General features: G+C 44.5%; 2 protein-coding genes across 12 annotated transcripts in view; one reads left to right on the top strand and one right to left on the bottom strand.

The window, feature by feature from the left end:
• The window catches only part of DYNC1I1 (dynein cytoplasmic 1 intermediate chain 1), a 196,646-nt gene extending 190,245 nt beyond the window's left edge, over nucleotides 1–6,401 (top strand). For all 7 annotated transcript variants that reach the window (XM_042889250.1, XM_042889247.1, XM_042889253.1 and 4 more), the window contains one exon: nucleotides 5,490–6,401. In XM_042889250.1, the coding sequence (XP_042745184.1) occupies nucleotides 5,490–5,600 (111 nt within the window). In that variant the 3' untranslated portion in view covers nucleotides 5,601–6,401. The remainder of the gene's footprint in view (nucleotides 1–5,489) is intronic.
• SLC25A13 (solute carrier family 25 member 13) overlaps nucleotides 5,104–21,323 on the bottom strand; it is a 98,648-nt gene continuing 82,428 nt past the window's right edge. For 4 of the 5 annotated variants that reach the window (XM_042889243.1, XM_042889241.1, XM_042889245.1 and 1 more), the window contains 5 exons: nucleotides 17,111–17,249; nucleotides 13,323–13,481; nucleotides 13,123–13,213; nucleotides 10,380–12,285; nucleotides 5,104–5,754 (listed from right to left, as the gene is read on the bottom strand). In XM_042889243.1, coding sequence (XP_042745177.1) covers nucleotides 12,096–12,285; nucleotides 13,123–13,213; nucleotides 13,323–13,481; nucleotides 17,111–17,249 — 579 coding nt within the window. In that variant the 3' untranslated portion in view covers nucleotides 5,104–5,754; nucleotides 10,380–12,095. The remainder of the gene's footprint in view (nucleotides 5,755–10,379; nucleotides 12,286–13,122; nucleotides 13,214–13,322; nucleotides 13,482–17,110; nucleotides 17,250–21,323) is intronic. The other variant, XM_042889242.1, reaches the window with a different exon arrangement.

Genomic DNA, 21,323 nt, shown 5'->3' with positions numbered 1-21,323 from the left:
GTTGCTTCTAAGCATTGTTGCTTCTAAGCATTGTTGCTTCTAAGCATTGTTGCTTCTAAGCCTGCTATAACTACGTGGCTCTGAAAAGGTGAGTAGAAAAAAATCAACCTTCTGCAGCTGGCCTGTGTGACCCAACCAGATAAGTCCCATCAGCTCAACACATTTTCACCAAAATTGAAGAGGTTGAGATTAAAGTTAGAGACCAGAGGCTTCTGACTTACCAGAATGCAGCCACCTCTGGCTGTTGGGAAGGAGACAAATGAGAATGGGGAGATCTCCTTATATACTTGTATAAGCCTTATGTCACTGCATCCCATCATCTCACTTTCTAAGCACCTTTTATTCTATTCTGTCCAGTCAGTGGTTGCCTTCCTATAGTACCTGTGCGTGTGGCAGACCCAGGGAAGCACAAGCTGGGTAAGGTTCACATGGGTATGATGTTATTCGTCCCTAATAAGATAACCTGGTAACTGTAGCACGTCACAAGAATAGTTAGGAGTCCACTTGGTGTTACTGTCTGGAACAGAGCCTGAGCTTGGTGAAATTGCCAATCCACCACTCCAGTATTTGGCAGTAGCTGTGGCTGCTGCATACTGGTCCTTGTGTGCAGTGCAAGGGGCTGCACTGAGCTCGCTTTGCTTGGGAGTCTCAGGTTGCTGGTTGGGAGTTGCTGCCCAGGGCATGCTTCCTTTTCAGAAGCTTTACTGACACTTTTTCTCACCAGAATGTGTGTATCTAAAATCATAGTAATGGAGGCGGTGGACAAATTAATTCTGAGAGTTTGCATGACATAAATCAGCTTTTGAATATCATTGAGTAGCAGTTTGTGAACTAGTTGAAATGATGAAATGTTATGTGTGTATGATGTTTAGTATGTTACAGGTCACTGATCACTTATCAAACAGTTACAGATACCCGTTTCATACTGAAGTGCTTTTGGAAGATATTTCATGGATTTTAATTGAGGGTTCTCACAAGATTAGAGTGATAGAAAGAAAATGTTGATTGTTGAGAATGAAGGAACCTCAGATGTCCCAAGTTAAGTGGCTTCACCCAATAAAAAAATGAATCATCATTTCAGCATCTTGCTAAAATGTTTTCTTGCATTACCTGTAACCAGCTGAGCACACGTAACTTCACAAGCAGGAGCAGGTTTGTGTGGCTGCATAAACTTGTAGTCACACTTACAGCCTGAACTCTTTTGATATTTTAAAAGCTGGATAGAAGACCGAACAACTCCTAACATCTGAACAGACAAAGTTTGGCTTAAGTCACCACACTGCTTTGGTAATACTGGTTTTCCTCATTAGAATTGCTATCTGATGCAACCTAAATACTCTGTGGTATTTAAGCTAAAGTGGTGTGAGTAATTCAGTTAATTAATTAGCTGCAGGTAGCGCTTACGTTCCCTTGTGAAGGGATCAAAGGAGAACACTAAATAACATTTATTTTCTTGTTCTGCTCCATAGCAGTCAGTTCATTCAAATAACCTTATGACCCAAATGTTAATATAACTTATTATATTACCTTATGCTTTGGTGAACATTTCCACTCTGCGTAGTGATTATGACTGCTGGAACTCAACACATGCTGCTTTGGAGTAACTGAAAGTGGACAGAGAAATGGCATATGAGTAAGAAACGCCTAAACAGCATTAAGTCCCCATCTTCCTACAAATCTATTTTCTTCCACCCTTGCCCTGGGATTTGCAGTACAGCTACTGCATCAGGAAAGCTGAAATGAGGAGTTTGGTCCACAGAGGGACACGGGCCTTCAGCATTTATCAGTGTGAGCATGCCCAGCTGAAGGAACTTTAATTGACAGCGACTGGGAGCATTAATTCATACAAGAATTTGAATTGGAGTTTGTGGATGCTTTTGTTTTTGTTTGTGGTCTTTTGCCTTATAACTTGCGTGGTTCAGCATTAGGGACTTCTTAGAAAGAAGAATAAAAGTCTGTTTTCCCTTGACTTGACTCTGCATCCCTGAAGGATTTAGATTAGAGAGGTTTGTTCTACTGCCAGACTATTAGCAGAACTCTCCCTTTGTTGAAGGTGTGATGCAATGTGTGAGATTAAATAAGGTAAAATAAAATGAAGATCTAAGTAATCAGATTGCATGTGGACACTGAATGTTTTCATCTGTGTGCTAACGGTCTTCACTTAAATCACTGTTTTGTGATTTGAGGCATTAAAAAAGGCCTGAGCCCTTCTGAAGCTGTTAGTTAGCCATACTGCATATCTACGTTTGCAGGGAGGAGGTTCAGTTTTCAGTCTGTTGTCATTTGGGCTTTGATTTATTTGTCTGTGGCCGTGCTGTGGTGTAAAGGGAATTAAATTATCGCATTGTAATAAATACATTCTTTTTTTTTTTTCCTTTTGATGTATTATCATCTTGAGCCACTTAATACAATGTAAAGCCATTTGGGATTTAAAAAGACAACAAGAAATGAGGCTTTAATAAATTCAAGGAATCCTTTGCCTAATATATTGTTCCACTTTAACGATTTCACTACTCGACATGACTGAGGCTTATTTCATGTTTTCATTCAGTTTGACAAATGACGGTGCTATGCACATCATGAGAAAGAAAGTCTTTTAGAACACCAGCAGTGGTAACATAGAATTTGATGCACAGATGGCTTGGGCTTCATCTGTAATGGAAGGATCTTCGCATCGTCTCTCAGCTTACTCTGCAGGCGTTTGTATAGGCGTGTGTGTGACCAAACCTTTGCTATGGGTGCTTGTGTGTTGGTGAAGTGACCTTCATCTTGATGTTAATGTTTCCTTCTGTTTAATGTTCTTCAAAGAACAGAGCTTTCTTTCAACTGAAGGCCACAGCAGATCCACGTGTGTGTGTGTGTGTGTGTGTGTGAAAGGCCTGTCAGCCTGACATCAGTGCCAGGGAAGGTCATGGCACAAATCCTCCTGGGAGAGATCACATGGCTCGTGCGCAACGTCCACGGGATCAGGCCCAGCCAGCATGGGTTCATGAAAGGCAGGTCATGTTTGACCAACCTCATCTCTTTCTATGACTGGATGACCAGACAGGTAGATGAGGGAAAGGCAGTTGATGTAGTCTACCTAGACTTCAGCAAAGCCTTTGACATGGTCTCTCACAGTATCCTTCTGCAGAAACTGGCTGCCTGTGGCTTGGACAGTTTTACCCTCCGTTGGATGAGGAACTGGCTGGAGGGCCGTGCTCAACGGGTGGTGGTCAATGGAGTGAAGTCTGTTTCAAGTGGTGTCCCCCAGGGGTCGGTGCTGGGGCCCATCCTGTTTAATATCTTCATTGATGACTTAGACGAAGGGATTGAGTATACCCTGAATAAGTTTGCAGATGACACCAAGTTGGGAGGATGTGTCGATCTGCCTGAGGGAAGGGAGGCCCTGCAGAGGGATCTGGATAAGCTGGATCGCTGGGCTGAGGTGAATGGGATGAGGTTCAACAAGGCCAAGTGTCGGGTCCTGCACTTTGGCCACAACAACCTTATGCAGTGTTACAAGCTTGGGGATGAGTGGTTGGATGATTGTGAAGAGGAAAGGGACCTGGGGGTGTTGGTTGATGCTCGGCTAAACATGAGCCAGCAGTGTGCCCAGGTGGCCAAGAGGGCCAACAGCATCCTGGCCTGCATTAGAAACAGTGTGGCCAGCAGGAGCAGGGAGGTGATCATCCCCCTGTACTCAGCACTGGTGAGGCCGCACCTCGAGTACTGTGTTCAGTTTTGGGCCCCTCACTGCAAGAAGGACATTGAGGCCCTGGAGCGTGTCCAGAGAAGGGCAACGAAACTGGTGAGGGGTCTGGAGCACAAGTCTTATGAGGAGCGGCTGAAGGAGCTGGGATTGTTCAGTCTGGAGAAGAGGAGGCTCAGAGGAGACCTCATTGCACTCTACAACTTCCTGAAGGGAGGTTGTAGTGCAAAAGGGTCTGGCCTCTTCTCCCAGGCAAATAGTAGGACCCGAGGAAATGGCAAGAAGTTATACCAGAGGAGGTTTAGGTTGGATATTAGGAGAAACTTTTTCTCTCAGAGGGTGGTCAGGCACTGGAATGGCTGCCCAGGGAGGTGGTGGAGTTGCTGTCCCTGGCAGTGTTCAAGAGGCATCTGGATGAGGAGCTACGAGATATGGTTTAGTAGCTTGCGGTACTAATAGGAATGGGAGGGTGGTTGGACTGGGTGATCTTGCAGGTCGTTTCCAACCTTGTGATTCTGTGATTCAGTGAAAGGGATGGCTGGCTCCCATGGTTTGCTCTTGGAACTGTGGTCTCCATTCCAGAAGTTAAAGAGAAAAATGCAAAAGTGGAAGGTGGAGGTACATTAAGGGCTGGTAGCTTTCACACAGATTTTTTTGAGTCAAAAAACACAGGTGTTTTTTGGTCTGCAACATCAGTAAATATTGAGCTGTATTATATTCAATATTTCAGTACGCAAAACAAAGCTACTGTATGCCTGACCTTCATATAACATGGCTGAGTCATTGGTATGTGTCCTATATGTGGGAAACTTTAAAACATATGCTAGATCGTTGCCTGTAATATTGGCTGTAGAGGCAAAACTAGATGCATAGCAGTTGAAAATCTCATTGACTTCATTGAGATACAAGGAGGTATTGCAAATACCCATCCATGCAATCAACTCTGAACTTGCAGCAGTGTACACACAGGGTTAACATTAGGCTTTTATGCAAGTTCTTGCCCAAATCGGGCTTCCCAGTTTGTGTAAATCACTTTTGCTCAGTCTCCAGCCATATAGACCGCTGTAGGGAAGGAAGGGGGTGAGAACGATTTGCTTGTATTCCAGTGTGGACCATCTCAGTTTGTGTTGTCTTCAAGAAATTGCAGTGTTGGATCCAGCTAGAAATGACTGCTATTTTGTCATATCACTACTGTGTTTTATCAGGAAGTTCCGCTGTGGGTTGCAGGCTCCTCTTGAAGCCTGATGTTCAAGAGCTCTTCACCAGAAACATCAGTGCTATTGAATGGAAACGGATCTTACGAGTCAATTTCAAAACAGATGCTGGCGGGGCAGTCTCCAGTTGGTTTTACGTTCCCCTTAGAGCACGCTTCCTCATGCTAAATTCCTTAACATAGAGGAGGGTAACTAAGATAGCAGAATATATTTATTTTAATAAGAGCTTTAATGAACTTCAGGAACATGGTTTCAGTACAGCATTGTAAAAGCACTGTTACCTTGTACACACTGACCTCGGTCCTGCAAACAATTACTCTTGGCCATGCGTGTGCTGTGAAATGCATATAGATGTGTCACAGAGAGCAAGCTTGGGGTAGTTTGGAAAATCAGAAAGGTTAACAGAGGGGTTCTGCGACAATGCTTAAGCAAAGCACTCCTCCCCAGAATCCTGCAGAGAGAGAAGCTTTTCTCTCTGCCACCGGAGCTGGATGGGAGAAGAGTGGCTTTGTGCCGGGATGGGGCAGCGCTGCAGGCTGACATGGCCGGCCACGCGCTGTCATCCCTGTGCTGTCTCTCCGCAGCTGGCAGTGCCGCACAACGACGAATGGACGCGCTTCGCTCGGACCCTGGTGGAGATCCGCGCCAACCGGGCAGACAGCGAGGAGGAGGGGGCGGTGGAGCTGGCGGCATAGAGGAAGAGGAGGAGCGGCCTTCCCTGCCGACTGTCGTGCTGTGGCTGCCGATGCCAGCGTGCGTGCCAGTACTGCTCAGAGCATTCCATGCTAATCACACGGCTTTACACGGGGCTGAAAAAATCCAGAGCATTTTCATACTTTATATTTCTGTCTGAAAGGTAAGAAAGAAAAGACAAATCAACCCTTTATGGGTTTAGTTGTTGCCTTTTAACTACTTAGTAGCCGTATTTAATGGGTAGGAACCCCTGGTTAAACTTGTGCTCACATTGCCCTTCTGGCGTAGTCCTATTAAATCCATATGAAGCCAGATATGATTATGTGCAGATGTGGTGTGCTTCACTGTATGGGACTGGGCCAAAGGCTTTAGATGTGGTGTTTCACATGGTGACTTACATTATGAATGGATGTACTATACGAAAGTTGCTGCTCCTTATTTATTGCGGTGTGCTGCATGGAACATATTTATTTGAAAGCATTAAAATAAACGATCCTAAAGCATGTGCATAATGAGAGAACTGCATTGTCTGTGTGCTGCTGTAGAGGTTACATTAAAGTCCACGTAACAATTACAGTACATCAGTTGTGCTTAAGATGTAAGATCTATAAAGGTTGGCTTGAGTGGATGGAGTGCGTTTCCTTTCCTCTTTTTAAGACGCCCATTATTTCTAGGCACTTTAACAATATTTCAAATACAGTTGGTCACTGATACTTGTCATGCAAGTTAACACTAACAGTCTGACAAAGGGTTGTGGTTCCTGAGTATGACACTAGCGTTGCCAATAAAATGTATCCAGCCTGTTCTGTTGCAGTGTGGTTAATCCTTCCCTGCCAGCAGCGCTCAGCACATTCATTACTGGGCACTGGGAAACGGGGCTTTGCCTGCTTGCAGAGCACTACTGCAGCTGCTGTGTGAGCACACGGAGGTGCAGGACTGGCCAGCCATGGCCTTGGTGCAACAGATTCTCTGCAGCTGTTACAGAACAAACTAATCCATGCCAGCTTCTAGGTTTGGTTTCCTCCCCAACCCTACTGTGGGTGGTTACCTGCACACATAACAGCATTGTGCTGCTGTATGAACGAGAAGAAAAGGAATAAGGAAAAAAGGTCTTCAGAGTCAGTTTGTGGTAGGAGACAAGGAAACATTCTACTTTACAAGGAATTCATGGCCGGAGCAAGGCAGCAGGGCACAGGCTGAGGGATGTGGCAGGCTGCTGGCAGCACAGCATTGCAGTGTCCCCCGGGCAGACAGGTGAGCCATCACAGCAGGAAGCACTGGAAGTCAGGCAGTAACAATTCTGTGCGTTCCTAGGGAAGCACATCTCCATGCAGTTCAGGACTGTATTGGCTAATGCCATCCAGGGCCAATCACATTCTGAACCATGGGCTGGGTTCCTCAGATTGGGATGTCGCATCCCTATGCCTGCAGACACAGGACCTGAAACAATGCACAGTGGTGTCAGCTATCAGAGTCAGCCCTATGGAGGCACACACATGCATGCACGTGTCCATCAGAGCCTGTTACAGTCCAAGGGCGCTCTGCCCATCACCCTTGCACAGCAAACCCACACCCAAGTGTGTGTACCTGTATGGGAACTGCTGGGTCACGGTCTGAACCTCTGATTGAGCACCTGAGGAGAGCGCTGAGTCAGCCAGAGGAGCACAGGTGAAGGCAATTCTCCTGTGCTGCTGGAAGGGGTGGAGCCAGGCTGCATCTCTCCTAGACCCATTTAAGAGCTGGCTACCAGAGGGGAAGGATCTCGTCTGGAGATCTGCTCTGCTGGAGTTCCATAAGTGAGCCCAGGATACAGGTAAGCTTTCTACCCATTTTCTTTTTGTTACTATAATCTGCTTTGCCTAACTCTCTTGTTTATTTTGTAATTATAACAACTTAATATTCATTGATTATACAGTACCCAAAATGGGTGCAGTGGGAAAGGGCTCAACCCCACTCTGTTTCCTGTGCATTATAAGCTGTGCACTGACAGCAGTAACTTTGCTTCTTTGTTTCCACATTACCTTCAGTTTTTGGAATCAAAGTGAGGGGAAGTTCCATAATACCATGCAGAAGAACTTCCTTAAGGTAAGGGTGATGCAGACTGGAACAGGCTGTCCAGCTGCGGAGCCCCCTTCTATGGTGATATTCAAGACCCACCTGGATGCCTACCTGCGCGACCTATTGTAGGGTGACAAGGGTTGGACTCAATGATCTCCAGCAGTCCCTTCCAACCCCACAACTCTATGAAGTACTCACTGCCCACACTGCCTCTGTGCATTCTTAGCTCATAAAGTGGCCTCAAGATGTGCCTCAGAAGCGCTGCACATTTCCACAGAGCAAAGCCCAAAGGGCTGACAGCGCGTGCAGCAGAGGCTTGGACAACCTTGAGCATGAGAAGCATCCAAGGCCTGAGTATCACAGCAGCGCTGGTGTGGCCACATCGTGTGCTGCAGAGGCACTGAGTCTCACACCATGCTGAGCCACGGCACTGTGCTCAGCCATTGCCCGGCGCACAGCAGAGGTGGCCCAGGTGGCCCTGTCTCCTAAGTCAGACGCAGAGCGGTTTGTCAGATACCCCATTTTTAGCAGGTTGAGAGAAACCTGCCCAAGTTATTTAGGAAGCCTGTGGTACGTATGGTCGTGAAAGCATCCCCACTGTCAGTCTTAAGGAACTTAAGCCAAACCCCCTTTCTCAGGGACAGGCAGAAAATCCCTCAGCTCCTGCTGGGCACACAAACAGGAACAGAGGTGGCTGCCTGAGATGCCCCCAGTAGGGAACATCATCGGTATTAGAGCAGCTCTCTTTTTGGCTGACTCAGTGGGATGTGGCTGGGCTGCAGGAAGCAAACAAGGTTATTTTTTATCCTATTCTTTCCAACACTTTGCATAACTCACCCAGAAACTCGAAGACAACATGTTAACATCTCAACATCCCTGGGGCCTTATGTTCGTAAGGCAATCTGACAATTTCTTGGCCTGTAAGCTTTTCAGAACTTTTGCATCCTTTTGTGCTTGGAGGAAGCTGACAGCACACAGCCAGAGGATCTCTGGACAGAACTGCTCTGAGTATCATGAGCTGGGCCATGCATCGGAGAGGCCATCACAGACTCTTCACCATTCTGTCCCTGCTAACAGAGATGTGTCCTGGCTGCAACAGTCATCATGCCATCCCATCCCCAGACCGCGTCAGAAGCGAGTGGCTGCCACCTGGATGTGCACACCTAGGCAGGCACTGACCCAAAAGCACAAAAGAACAGCTCAGCACTCAGATGTCTTCCGAGAGCTGCTGCTTTCCTGTGGAAATTCTTGACAAGGTAAGTCAGGCAAAAGCAAGCGATTAATTAGAAAAACAACTCCTAAATTGCCTAAAAATCTCCAGTGTCAAACGCAAGCAGCTCCCAGAGAAAAAGTTTAACTTTTGTGACAAGACTTAACAAAAAACCATGACAGTTAACTTTGGAGAAATACCAAAGAAGCAGGCTTTTTACCCATTTTCAAAACAGGAACTGTCATTTTGGAAGACTTGAATAGATGAGGCCGAGAGGTTGCAGCCAACAGCTGCCCCGTGCTCTCTGCACACTGCAGCCCAACTCGGAGGTACAGCTGCTGGTAAGTATCATTTCCCCTCACCTTCAGGTGTGCGAGCACTGCAGGCTGCTATTCTCATGCCTTATTTCACTGATAATTTTGAAATACAATTTAGTTGAAGTAAATAATTTTGATGACGACCCAAACACAAATGCAATATAGCAATTTCAGTATTTCAACAAATAGCAATAAAACACAGTATTACCCACCTACTTCTTCTGCAAAGATACTGCATCCAGGCATATTCTCAGTTTACAATCTGTGCTGAAGCCAACACTTCCCATCTTCCAAAAGAAGAAAAGCATTCTTCTGTAAACACTAAATTCTCGTCTTAAGAGGTAGCACAGAGGATACCCAACAGTAACTTCTATTGGCCAGGTACTCAGAATAACACAGATCTAGTGGCTTCTATGACAGGGTTATAGCATTGGTGGAAAAGAGAAGAGCAACTGACATCATCTATCTGGACTTGTGCAAAGAAAGCATTTGATAGTGTACTGCACAACATCCTTGTCTCTAAATTGAAGATACGTGGCTTTGACAGATGGATCACCTGGTAGGTAAGGAATGTGCTGGATGGTCGCACTCAGAGCTGTGGTCACTGGCTCAACGTTCAGGTGGAGACCAGTGATCAGTGGCGTTCCTCAGGGGTTGGTATTGGGATCTGCACGGTTTAACATCTGTGTCTGTGACACAACAGCAGGATTGAGTGCACCTGCAGCGAGTTAGCAGATGACAGCAAACTGCATGGTGCAGCTGACAGGCTGGAGGGAAAGAATACTATCCAGATGCACCTGGACCGGCTTGAGAAGTGGGCATGTGCAAACCTCATGAAGTTCAACAAGGCTCAGTGCAAAGTCCTACACCTGAGTTGCATCAATCCCAAACATGAATTCAGGCTCGGAGGAGAATGGATTGAGAGAAGCCAGGAGAAGGTTAGAGGTTTTGGCTGATAAGAAGCTCAACATGACCTGGCAATGTGCACTTACCAGCCCAGAAAGCCAACCACATCCTGGGATGCATCAAAAGCGTAACTATCAGGGCAAGAGAAGCGAGTGTCACCTGTGTGCTCCACTCTTGCACGGCCTCACAGCACTGCGTTCAGCTCTGAGGCCATAGCTACAGACGTGGAGCTGCTGGACAGAACTTCTTGAGGAGGTCAGGAGAACGATCAGAGGGCTGGAGCAGCTCACCTATGGAGACAGGCTGAGGGAGCTGGTCTTGTTCGGCTTGGAGAAGAGGTTCTGAGGAGATCTCACTGTAGCTTTCCAGTACTTAAAGGGGGCCTACAGAAAAGCTAAAGAAAGACTTTTTTATAAGGGCCTGAAGTAATAGGACAAGGAATGACAACTTTAAATGGAAAGAAGGGAGATTTAGATAGATGTTAGGAAGTAATTCTTCCCTCGGAGGGTGGTGAGGTGCTGGCACAGACTGCCCAGAGAAGCTGTGGATGCTCCATACCTGGAAGTGTTCAGGGCCAGAGATTGGATGGGGCCCTGAGCAGCCTGATTTAGAGGAAGGTGTCCCTGGCCACGATGGGAGAAGGTTGGAACTAAGCGATCATTAAGATCCCTTCCAGCTCAGTCCAAGCCAGTCTGTGATTCTATGACTATAAAAAGAAAAAAAAGAAAAACAGAAAAAGCAAGCAGAAAGGCCTACTTCAATCCTGCTTTTTGACTGAAGAAAAATGTCTTTTTTGTACGACATCTACACCAATGCGTGTCTTTTCTACGCACACGGACACAGGTAATTTCGTTCTCAAACTGCAGATGTTTTTATAGCCCAAACACCTGAATATCAGCTTTATCTTTAACTTAAATTTATAAATGAAGTTGAACAAGCCTTTGGATGTACTATCCCATTTCCATAACAGAATACCACATGTGCATCTGTTTGAAAGGTTTATTACTATCTTCATAAATACATAATTTTCTAAACACTGTGCAAGGCACCAAAAATTAAGTAAAATCTTTTCTTTTAGAGTATTTTAATCTCTGTGGACTCAATGAAGTAAATAAGAATCTGAAACCACCTATTTGCCAATTACAAGCCAGCAGTTAAGGCAGGTACCATTGATACAGTGCATGAATTTTCTATTGCAGCTATTTAAACAAGCAGCGTTTTACTAGAGTGCATATACAAACTGAATTCCAAACACCAGCAACCCAAGATAGGCACCTAGTTATGAAATTTCCTTGTACGTGTAGTAGAATGCCAAAAGTACTGCCATAAAGTGCAAAGACTATGGACAATAACACTTTCTTTTGAGCATTTTGATACTAGTAACATAATACAACAGCTAAACATTTATAAATGTGGTTTCCATTACAAAAACATGTTCCACATAAAAGCTTCATAACACAATCCAGAAACAGAACTTGTGCGTGTACATATTTAAAAAGTCAAAGCTGTACTGGCAGACTTCGGTACCAGGGGTGTATTTGCTGACCTCTACAGACACGCACTAAGTTGAGAACCAATTCACAGGTGCACTCAAACTCATTCTGCTTTGAGCACCGTGATATCCACTGAGTTTTTCTGCCATTTGAGTGACAGTGTGTGACATCCACCCTGGGAATCTGCAACTGAGCACTGTCTGTAAGATGATCTGGCTCACAGCTCTCACCCAAACCTCCCCAATAAATGGAACCTAAAATTAGTGTCTTCCCAACACAAGCTCATGTCAGATGTGGACAGATACATTCATGGTCCCAAACTTAAAACGACTGGTAAGAATCTCACAGTGATCTGGTTAAGGAAGCACAAAGACAAATGATTACGTTTAAGATGAGAACTGCCTTAAATGAAGCCAAACTGTTATACGATGTGAAGCTAAAGGAACAAAAGTATTAACCAATTAGAAAAGTGGCTCTTTCCCAACTAATAACAAAAAGCCTACAGCAATAAGCTTAGGGTCCTACTGCTGCAGCAGCCTTTGAGGTAGGTGGTGATGGCTGAAACCGAGGTAGGTAAAGTCCAAACTTGTTTTCGATCCCTGCAAAAGTGGCAACTGCCAATTTGTAACCACCAACATGGTCAGGGTTAGGAGCAGGGAGCGTGATCCTGGATTTAGGAACTGGCTCCGATCCAGCTGGTTTTCTGCAAAACAATAATAATAAAAAAATAATAATTTCCATAGCATGAAAGCAACATTCACAAAACTACTCCGTAAAGACAGCTGAGGGAGGGACCTGAGAGCACTTCCTACTGAGTAACTCAATTAAATGCCACAACCTTCCAGAACAGCCAAGGGTCTTTGCGTTCACTGAGATGGAGGATGGTCAAATCTTTCAGTGCACTGATGAAAACTGCAGTGTGAAGTTCAGAAGTCTCTCCTACAGCATACAACCAATCCAGTAACTCAGCAGAGTTTAAATAACTTCTTTGGTAGCCTTCTATTGCCCCCAAAGCTTCATAAGCATCTGCAGCTGCATCTGGTAATCATGTTAAAACAGCAATATGCACACCCCTATGTACTATGTCCTCAAAGGAGGCAGAGCTGAGACTCTGACAAACAGTATTTGGACCTGGTGACACCTGTAGACCCTTCTGTATGTCAAATCCCTCCTTAATAAGGGATGCAGCTCCTTCAGCACACTAATGAGGACTAATGCAGAGTGCATCCTGACTCAGTAAGCATTACACATCCCCTGCAGTTCTACCCCCACCCTGTTATTCAGCCTTTTGCTGTCTCCTTTTATACCAACACATGTCCCCAGATCAAAATGATGACCTAAAATGTGGTAATGTCTTGCTGTGATACAGGTGGTGTATCATCATCTTATCCTCCACAAGACGTAACGTGGCTTAACCAACATTAACAAAACCTTTGCAATATCTTCTACACAATGCTAAGACCCCTATTCTGCCCAAAGACACATGGAGATCCCAGAGCAGCTCTGGGTTCCCAGGCACATTCACACACCACATACTTACACTCCCCCGAAGTCCACGTAAAACCATCTCTGCAGTAGTTCATAAGTCACAAGAGTTACACCAAACTGGGGAGATGATCGAAACACACGAGCTTGAAAGGAAACAAAACAGTCCTTAAGTGACACAAAACCAAAGCAAAACAAAACAAAACAAAACAAAAAAAAGAAAAGAAAATCAGTAATCAAAGCTGTTTTCCACACCTCCTGCTCCTTTCCACAGAGCCTTTGGACCTTCCTCTCGAAGGATCTTCACAAAGCAATCTACAACCCCGCTGTAAGTGGTCTGCCCTGCCCGGGCTGCTACCTGTAGCCTTGTTTTGATGACATCTGCAGGAGTCACCAGAGAGGCCGCAGGCATACCTGGAGACAGAAAAACCTTTGGGTTGGTATTGCTGACTTATTACATATGCTACAAACTGCAGTTCCCCAGGGGTAACCATGCCCTTCATCCTTACATTAGCAGAACCCAGCACACAAGGTTTGAGCAGAAGTTGGAAAACAAGCAACAGGAGGCAGCGTTGTGGACGTGGCTTCACCCAGAGAAAGCTTCTCTTAGAGGAAAAACCGTATCACAGGCTTCCTGTCAAGCTGGGAGGCACAGCCTGGATTTTTCAGTGCTAACCAGAAACTTGCATAGTCAATAAGCACAATGTTTTTGGAGGTGAGGTCGATCTTTCCCTTTCCTCTTCACGCCTCACTGTGGTTCCTGGCACTCTGGCTGCATGCTGTGCTAGAAGAGCCTGCACACACTGCCCTTATCCCCACACAACAGCTTCACCAAGAACTGATAATGCCATGCACGCTCAGCAAGGCACAAGAGCTAAGTTTAAAGAAAGGTTCATTTTTCTCATTAGGAACGGCAGATTGCTCAGCTGCAAAGTCACAGCTGACATCCCCAGCAGAACGGTTGGAGGAAGATTTAAATTTACCCTGGCAGACAATCAGCTAAAAGTAAAAAACACCAAATTACCAACAGGCAATATCTCTGAAATCATTCCTGTCCAAAGGAGACTGCCCATGTTTAGAATTAAGAAAAAAAAGAAAGAAAGAAAAAATAGGGATCGAGACTGTACCCAGGAGACAGTGTCTCTTATGGTTTTATTACTTTTCCATTCCGCATCTGTTCCAAACCAACTTGGTCAGATGTAGATGCATAAATCTCCTTTGCTTTGGTTTTTTTTTTAGGCTTAATAATTCTGTAACAATTTTTGTCCAAACCAGCATGGTCTGGCTTCAGGCACCACAGCATCCTTCTGCACGCTGCTTCAGAGAGATGGAAGCTGGTACATATCACCAAAAGAATTCCTCCTCCTCTCCTGGACCCCCCAAAATAACACACACACTGAACTTGCACAGTGGTCAGTCTGGCAGGCAAATGCAACAACTCAGTAAAGGTTTCTGAACTTTGGAGAGGCTGAAATTCCTCTTTGCTTACCCTTACCCACACCAGGATATTGGTTTGTCTTCAATTTAAAGCTGGACTTTTGTTCTTCAAAAGCCAGCCAGTGTTTTCAAGGAAAACCAAAGGACATACTTAGAAGCAATTCTGCTTACTACACATTGACTGCCATCTCCTTATTCCTCACTCCTTATTGCTATTTTGTATAAAATGAGTTTTATTGATTTTCTGGTTTTTTTTGGTTTCTTTTTTAATCCTGTTTTCAGAGCTATGTATAAAGCACAGAAGACTTCACAGACAAATAAAAATTCACAGGTCACTGTCCTGAGGAGCATACAATCAGAATGAGACAAATGACTCAGCAGGAGATGACAGTAAAAAAGAGGAGCACGGGAAGAGAAGGAAGCTCATAGGAGCAGTAAGCAGATGGAGCAAATTAAAGAGCTATCCTGTTGTTGATAATGGCATCACCTCCTCAGAAAATGCCATGGCACAACAGGTTGATCGGGTGAACAGTGAAAACAGCAGCAGATCCAACTAGATGATGTGCGTGTTGTGCTGCATGTGTCCCTAATGACAACAAAAAGGAAGAAAACACAGACAGCAGACACAACACCCATTGGCAAAGGGTGCGGGTGTGCAACCAAGCAGGCCAGCTTGAAGCAGAGGGCCCTGCACATTTAGAGTTGGAGCCAGTGCTGGAGGTGTGGGGTTCTTGTTGTGGCCTCCCCTCAGCCTTCTCGTGGCAAAGCAGGGCTGACATGCACGCCCCACCATACTTAATCTGTACCCAATAGAGAAATTCCTTGGTTTTGTAAGCTGTATAATGAATGGTGGATCTTTAATACTGTAATTTGCTCATGAGAGTTAACTTTAAGAGGACTTCACAGGAAACCCTGGATAAAATTCACAACACAGCTAGTTTAGTAAGCTGTATCAGCAACAATAAAGACTGCTTCTGTGCCTGGACTTCAAAGGACAGTTATCTCAGTCTGCAATCAACTGACAATGGCTAGAAAGAGAAAAAGAGGAAAATCCAAGAAATGACTTGGCTTTAAAATGCCAACTGATGTTTGAAGTCTATAAATAAGAACTGAAGTTCAAAAATGGTTTTGTTCCACTAAATTGGGTGAGAAGTAAGTTGGATGTAAGCTCCCGTTGAAAAGTTTGGAGATTGGTTGTTCTGGGGTATGGGGATGGGAGAGGACAGGGTTTGTAAGCACCAGTCACTATAACACAGCTGGTTTTCTTGGTGCCAGGTTGATTCCTCTGCACTACAGATGACTGAATGCCAACACAAGGAGTTGAAGCCATATGCTTTCAGCAAGGCAGGCCAGTTGATCTGCACTGGCCTTGGCCACATCCAGCAACCAGTTGGTGGTAAGAAACACAGCCCCACATATAATCCTGACCGAAAACAACTCCCCCAGGAAGAAGAAACCTTAAAAATCAAACAAGAAAAAAGATGCACTACTTATCTGTGCTGGACTCATGCATCTCCATCATTTTTCTAGCCTGCCAGGCTGCAGCAGCCTGCCAGCTGGCCAGAACTTGGGTGCAGCTTTGAGAAGCCAAGCAGCCCATGATTAACATGATGAAAACATCTGCTTTGTGAGTGCTGATGGGAACATCCTGCTTGTTACCCACTCCCCTATGGCCATACTGCACAAGCTTTTGAGCCCACTTGTTTCCTGAAGAGAACTTCTAAGGAATGGATGTGGCAGGAATAGGCTCCCAGGCTGCATGAGGCAGTGAGCCCCTTTGGGTATAGGAGCTGTGCATCGTGTCAGGGACCACCTACACAGCTGACACAAAGGTAAATTGAGTCTGCAAAGTGTGTCTATCTCCCCGTAGACTCTGGCACACTCAAACTGAATACATCTGTGGAAACTGCTTGGCTATCCTACACACTATGCTGCAGACTAGAACAAGCAAGTGCTCAAGATGACACTCAGCACCTCTTAGGTATCTGGGTAGTCAGGAATCCACAACTTATGGCACACAAGACAACAAGCAACTCCTTATGCTTTCTACCACACAAGTGCCTGTTGCAACAGGCAAGACAATGGAATACAGCCCAGTTCAGAAACTGTTCTGATAAGGGTGAAGTCCTCACAAAGCCATGTAACTGCACAGGAGACAGTGGGTAGCAAGTAATTTTCATCATTTTGTCACATTTTGCCAACGTTTTCTGCAAGCACGGTTGTTGGATTCCACACACCAATATTCAAGATTCCTTTGATCACAAAATTTCATAAATGCCATGATTTTATTTTCAGTGATTTCATTTATAAACCATTTTAACAAAAACCTTCACCAGTTATTCAGCCAGCCAAAGCCAACAGCACAGTAACGTCACAAGTAAAGATGATGCATGACGACAAAACATCAGAACTTCAATCTTTCCTTTCTTTTTTCCCCTAAACATTATGAATATACCCCAAACTTGCAGGATCTTTATTTTTAACTTCAGGTCATTTCTCTAGCATAGCAGCTTTATGTTATTTTGGCACAATGCTGCAAAATGTGCTCTAACTACTGCACTGCCGGTGTAACACAAACGCACATAGAGAGCAGTTTGGGCACTTACCAGCTATTGACCCAGCCAAGAGCAGATTTCCAGGACTGACTCTTCCATCTTCATTGGCAAATGAAGCTTTCAAATGAGCATAACAGGGGAAGTAAATAGCAGAGAAGGGGATGTCACGCAAAAAACACGCCTTAGCGCCCTGCATTGAAAAAGAGAACAGGTTTTGAGAATGAGCAAATTTAACACGATGAACAACGGACACTGGAGAACAGAGCAACATCGTAATTTTTGTTTTGTCACTAAGAGCTTACAGGAAAAGCAGTTTCTCTTCTCAAAATAAGATAGATGTATTTCACTCTGCTGAGTAGCATGTGAGTATTGCTTTTTGGTTCAGCAATTTCTATCATTATATTTATCTTGTCTACTTGTTCTCCCTCACTCCTTAATAGCGTAGACATTTATTGGTAATAGAGAAAATGTTGTGTGTTGGCATAAACTCTGGTAACACCTTTGCAGAATAGTAAGTAGTTGACATTTGAGCCATATGCCTGCAGAAGAAGTTCAGAGTATGTTTGAAGAGTCACAGGACAAGTCTGTTCCTTCTCATTCCCACTTAACAATAACTACTTCAAAGATAATAGTGCTTCCTCCATATATCCATACAGACATTGCAATTGATAATGCAACGTGTATCAGAGGAAAGAGGGGAAAGCAGGGCTGCAACACCAACCCTTTCACAGCGCGGTAATGGAGAGACTGATTTGTGATTTCTGAAGTACGCATGATTTGGGATACAGTTTGTTTTCAGGTCAGTTTCAGCTTTTGTGACCAGTTTGCTTCAGTGGTACAAACAACCAATGCAGTTACCAGTACAATGGCTTCAAATTTAAGAGGACAGTAAAAAGGCAAGAAAAACTGTGGGGCAAGAAAGGCAAGAAAAATTTTTTTCTAGCAAGAGAAAATGCAAAAAGCCACTACAGTAGGTCAAAGAAAATGAAATACCAAATATCATCCATGCTCTGATAGCAAAGGGACCTGCAGTCTGCCTTTCCTCAGCCTCGGTACCCAGGACACCAGAGTCTGAGCACATAAGGACTGAGTGTGGCAGGCAGACACAAAGAGAAGGTGCCTTTGGAAAAATGGTGAAGTCTTTCAAGCTTCAGAAAGAACTGCTTCATGGATGAGGCTAAGCCTGCTTGCTTTGAAACTAGGGCAGAGTCACAGTGAAACTCCTTGAGGTTTCTCAGTAAGCCCTCCTGAGGTGCCCTGGTTGCTACAGCTCTCTGGTGTACAGCCCTACTGGAGCATGGCTCAGCACCAGGCATTTCACAGGTGACATGCTAATATGCACAGAATTTAATTAAATCTAATTATATGCCTGGACATATCGGTAAGTTTAGCTCATACGGTAACGGCAATGAAAATAGAGTGCTGAAGTAAGCTGGATGCTGGTTATCCAGCAAACATGCAAGAGTTGCAAGGTGTCAGAAAGGCTGAAAAGATGCCTTTTGGCAAGGTGAGGCAGAAGGAATTACTGTAAAAACAGATCCTGTCAGCCTGTTCACAGGAGATGCTAAGAAGCATAGTTTGACCTCTGAGAAAATGAAGATTTTATCTAAAACCAGCCATTAGATCTACTCTCAGATGTTCTGCATGGCACCGGCGTAGTTGCCAAGTGCAGCGACCAAAACAAACTGCTGGAGCCCCTTTCTGTCCCTGATCCTCTCTCAGCTTATCTCCTGACAGACCAACAACTGACCATTTTACCTGACAGTGCATTGTAAGGTTAATTACTCTTGCTTCTAAGGTTTGCCTTGTTGCGTACTTGGATCTGATCTGATTAATGCTTGCAGTCACTGGTTCTTGTTAGGCCTTCCTAAGGTACACTGAGTAAGACTTAAAGAAAATGCCACGTAGGTCCTCAAAGCACTGCCATTGCACAGCCACAGGCTGAGCCGAGATACCAGGCACAAAACAAAGTCAGTGCTGGGCTGGGCTCTCAGAATTACAGCCTGTACACCTCACCAATAGGGTAAGAAGGTGGATCTTTTGCAGTTCACATTCTGCAGGAGTTCTGGCCTTCCAACAGAAGCCTGTTTTACAGTTTACCTTTAAGCCTTACATTAAAAAAAAAAGAAAAAAAAAGACTAGGGTTTTACCCAGCTCTGCATGAGAAAACAACTTTTTAATGATCAAATGTCTGCACTGTATTCATCTCACAGAAAAATTACGAAATTCACTAATGAAACATTCTCAGACCAAGACGGTTTCTTCAGGATTTATTTTTAGAGCATACTTCTCCTCAGAGCAAATCTCCTCGCTGCCTTTACCCTCAGGGCACATTACTTTTATTTTCCTTGCAATGCTGCCATTAAACACTGTGCACATTTTCCTCCACATTTTTTTCATACTCTGAAATATCTCTACATAGTTGAAATAACGTATGGAAATCCACGAACTCCGACTGCAAGCAACTCTCAGCGGAATCAGACTGCTAATATTCTTCCCCCTTCATTAAAAGGCCCTTTTTCACAGGACAGAAATGGCGTGTTGCTCATATCACTAATAACGCACACTCAGGTACGCAGAGAGAGGATGTCCATCAACTTAGTTGGCTGAGTGTAAACAAACCCTGGATCAAAACTTGGATCCACTTTAATAATGACCCGATTTGGCCCTGTTCCAATATCACAACAGTCTAAAGTTTCCCCCCATCGTTCTGTTTAAAGTCTGGGAAAGCATGTTTAAAAGCAGGCCTCATTTAACTTCAAGTTAATCATCCGCAACCAGCCTAGGCCAATTAGGAAGGCTTAGGGAGATTGGCTGCAGTATCTTGAAAAGCAAAAGCAACATTTATTTTACTTCTCGCACCTATTTGATGTGGACAACGTGCTGAAAGCCAAAAGGGGTTTTAATCAGTCCCCAGAAAGCTGTAAGGATCATCCGCTCGCGTTTATTCTGGCAGCCAAGGTGCAGAGCTGCCAGGCATGAAATTGTTGGGAGATCTTACACACCATAACATGTGCCTCACCAATGCAACAGCGGCTTGGCTCCCATCTTGCAGCTCTTTAATAACCTGAAAGCTCTTAATCTTGGATGCTATCTCACGGAATAAACCTATGGAGGTTAAAAACAAACAAAAACCAAAAAAAACAAACCAAACAAAAAACAACACACAAAACCAAGCTCTGATTGTCAAAGATTCTGATAAATAAGCCCAAGTCAGTGCCGGGGCAGGTTCTTTAGCATGCTAATTCCTGCTTATACCAGCTCTACCTGCAAATAAGGCTCTAAACAAACTATTTCTACTACAAGGGGAGGGTAATTATACTGACAAAGGCACCTCTGTGTCGGGCTGGGCACAAGGAGCCGGCAGGTCTGGGAGACGCAGGCTTACCCGAGTCTCCTGCAGTGAATGCACATTGTCTGGTGCAGGGGAAAAATGCCAGACTGGGGGACCTAGCAGCATTCAAGACAACAGTGGTGCACCTTGTCTGAGAGGGTTATTTAATGCTTCTGGCACCTGTACTTACAGCCACCCCCTCTTTTTCTCCTTTACAGGTTTAGAATTTATTTGGCATGTATAATTGTTATTTTGATCCTATAGCTACAAACAATAGGCAGCATGTCATTTCTTGATCATTTGCATTCTTCTTGGGTTTTACTACAGACTTAACCCTTTGGAATCGGAGCTCTAACAGCACCTAACAGGTTTTGTAGCGTTCACAAAGACCACAGGCATTTGCTTTCAAGGGCCGTAATTTCTTCTGCTGTAAAATGACATTGCCTTAAGAGCCACTGACTGCTTCTATTCACATGTTTACTCCAACCAATACATGAAACTGATTCAGCACATCAGCTGAGAGGAATAAAACACATTCCAAATACTGCGGCAGCAATTCAGATACATTTTGCAGGCAAGAGTGGCAAAACTTCTCAGGTAAAGGGCTTCTTTTGGAACTAAACCTTCCGAACAGCGAACAGCAGGTACTCACGTAGGAGAACGCAGTCACAAATGAGTGTGCTGGATGCAAGTTAATATAACTCAACTCTTTTCCTACTCAGTTTCACGTTTATCTCCCTGCTGTAAACCTACAACAGGAAGAGCTGGAATATCTCAGATGTTACCAAAAGGTACCGGGTGAGAGCTTGGTATGTATTGCCAACTGAGATGACATCTTCCAGGTCAACATACAGCCTGTTTATTAAGTTATTATTATTTAATAAGAAAAGAAGAGAAAAGAAGAGAAAAGAAGAGAAAAGAAGAGAAAAG

Source organism: Lagopus leucura, unplaced genomic scaffold, assembly GCF_019238085.1.
Source record: "Lagopus leucura isolate 7727_CA_CO unplaced genomic scaffold, USGS_WTPT01 Super-Scaffold_100157, whole genome shotgun sequence".
Taxonomy (NCBI): Eukaryota; Metazoa; Chordata; class Aves; order Galliformes; family Phasianidae; genus Lagopus; species Lagopus leucura.
This window is presented reverse-complemented; position numbering and strand designations above follow the sequence as displayed.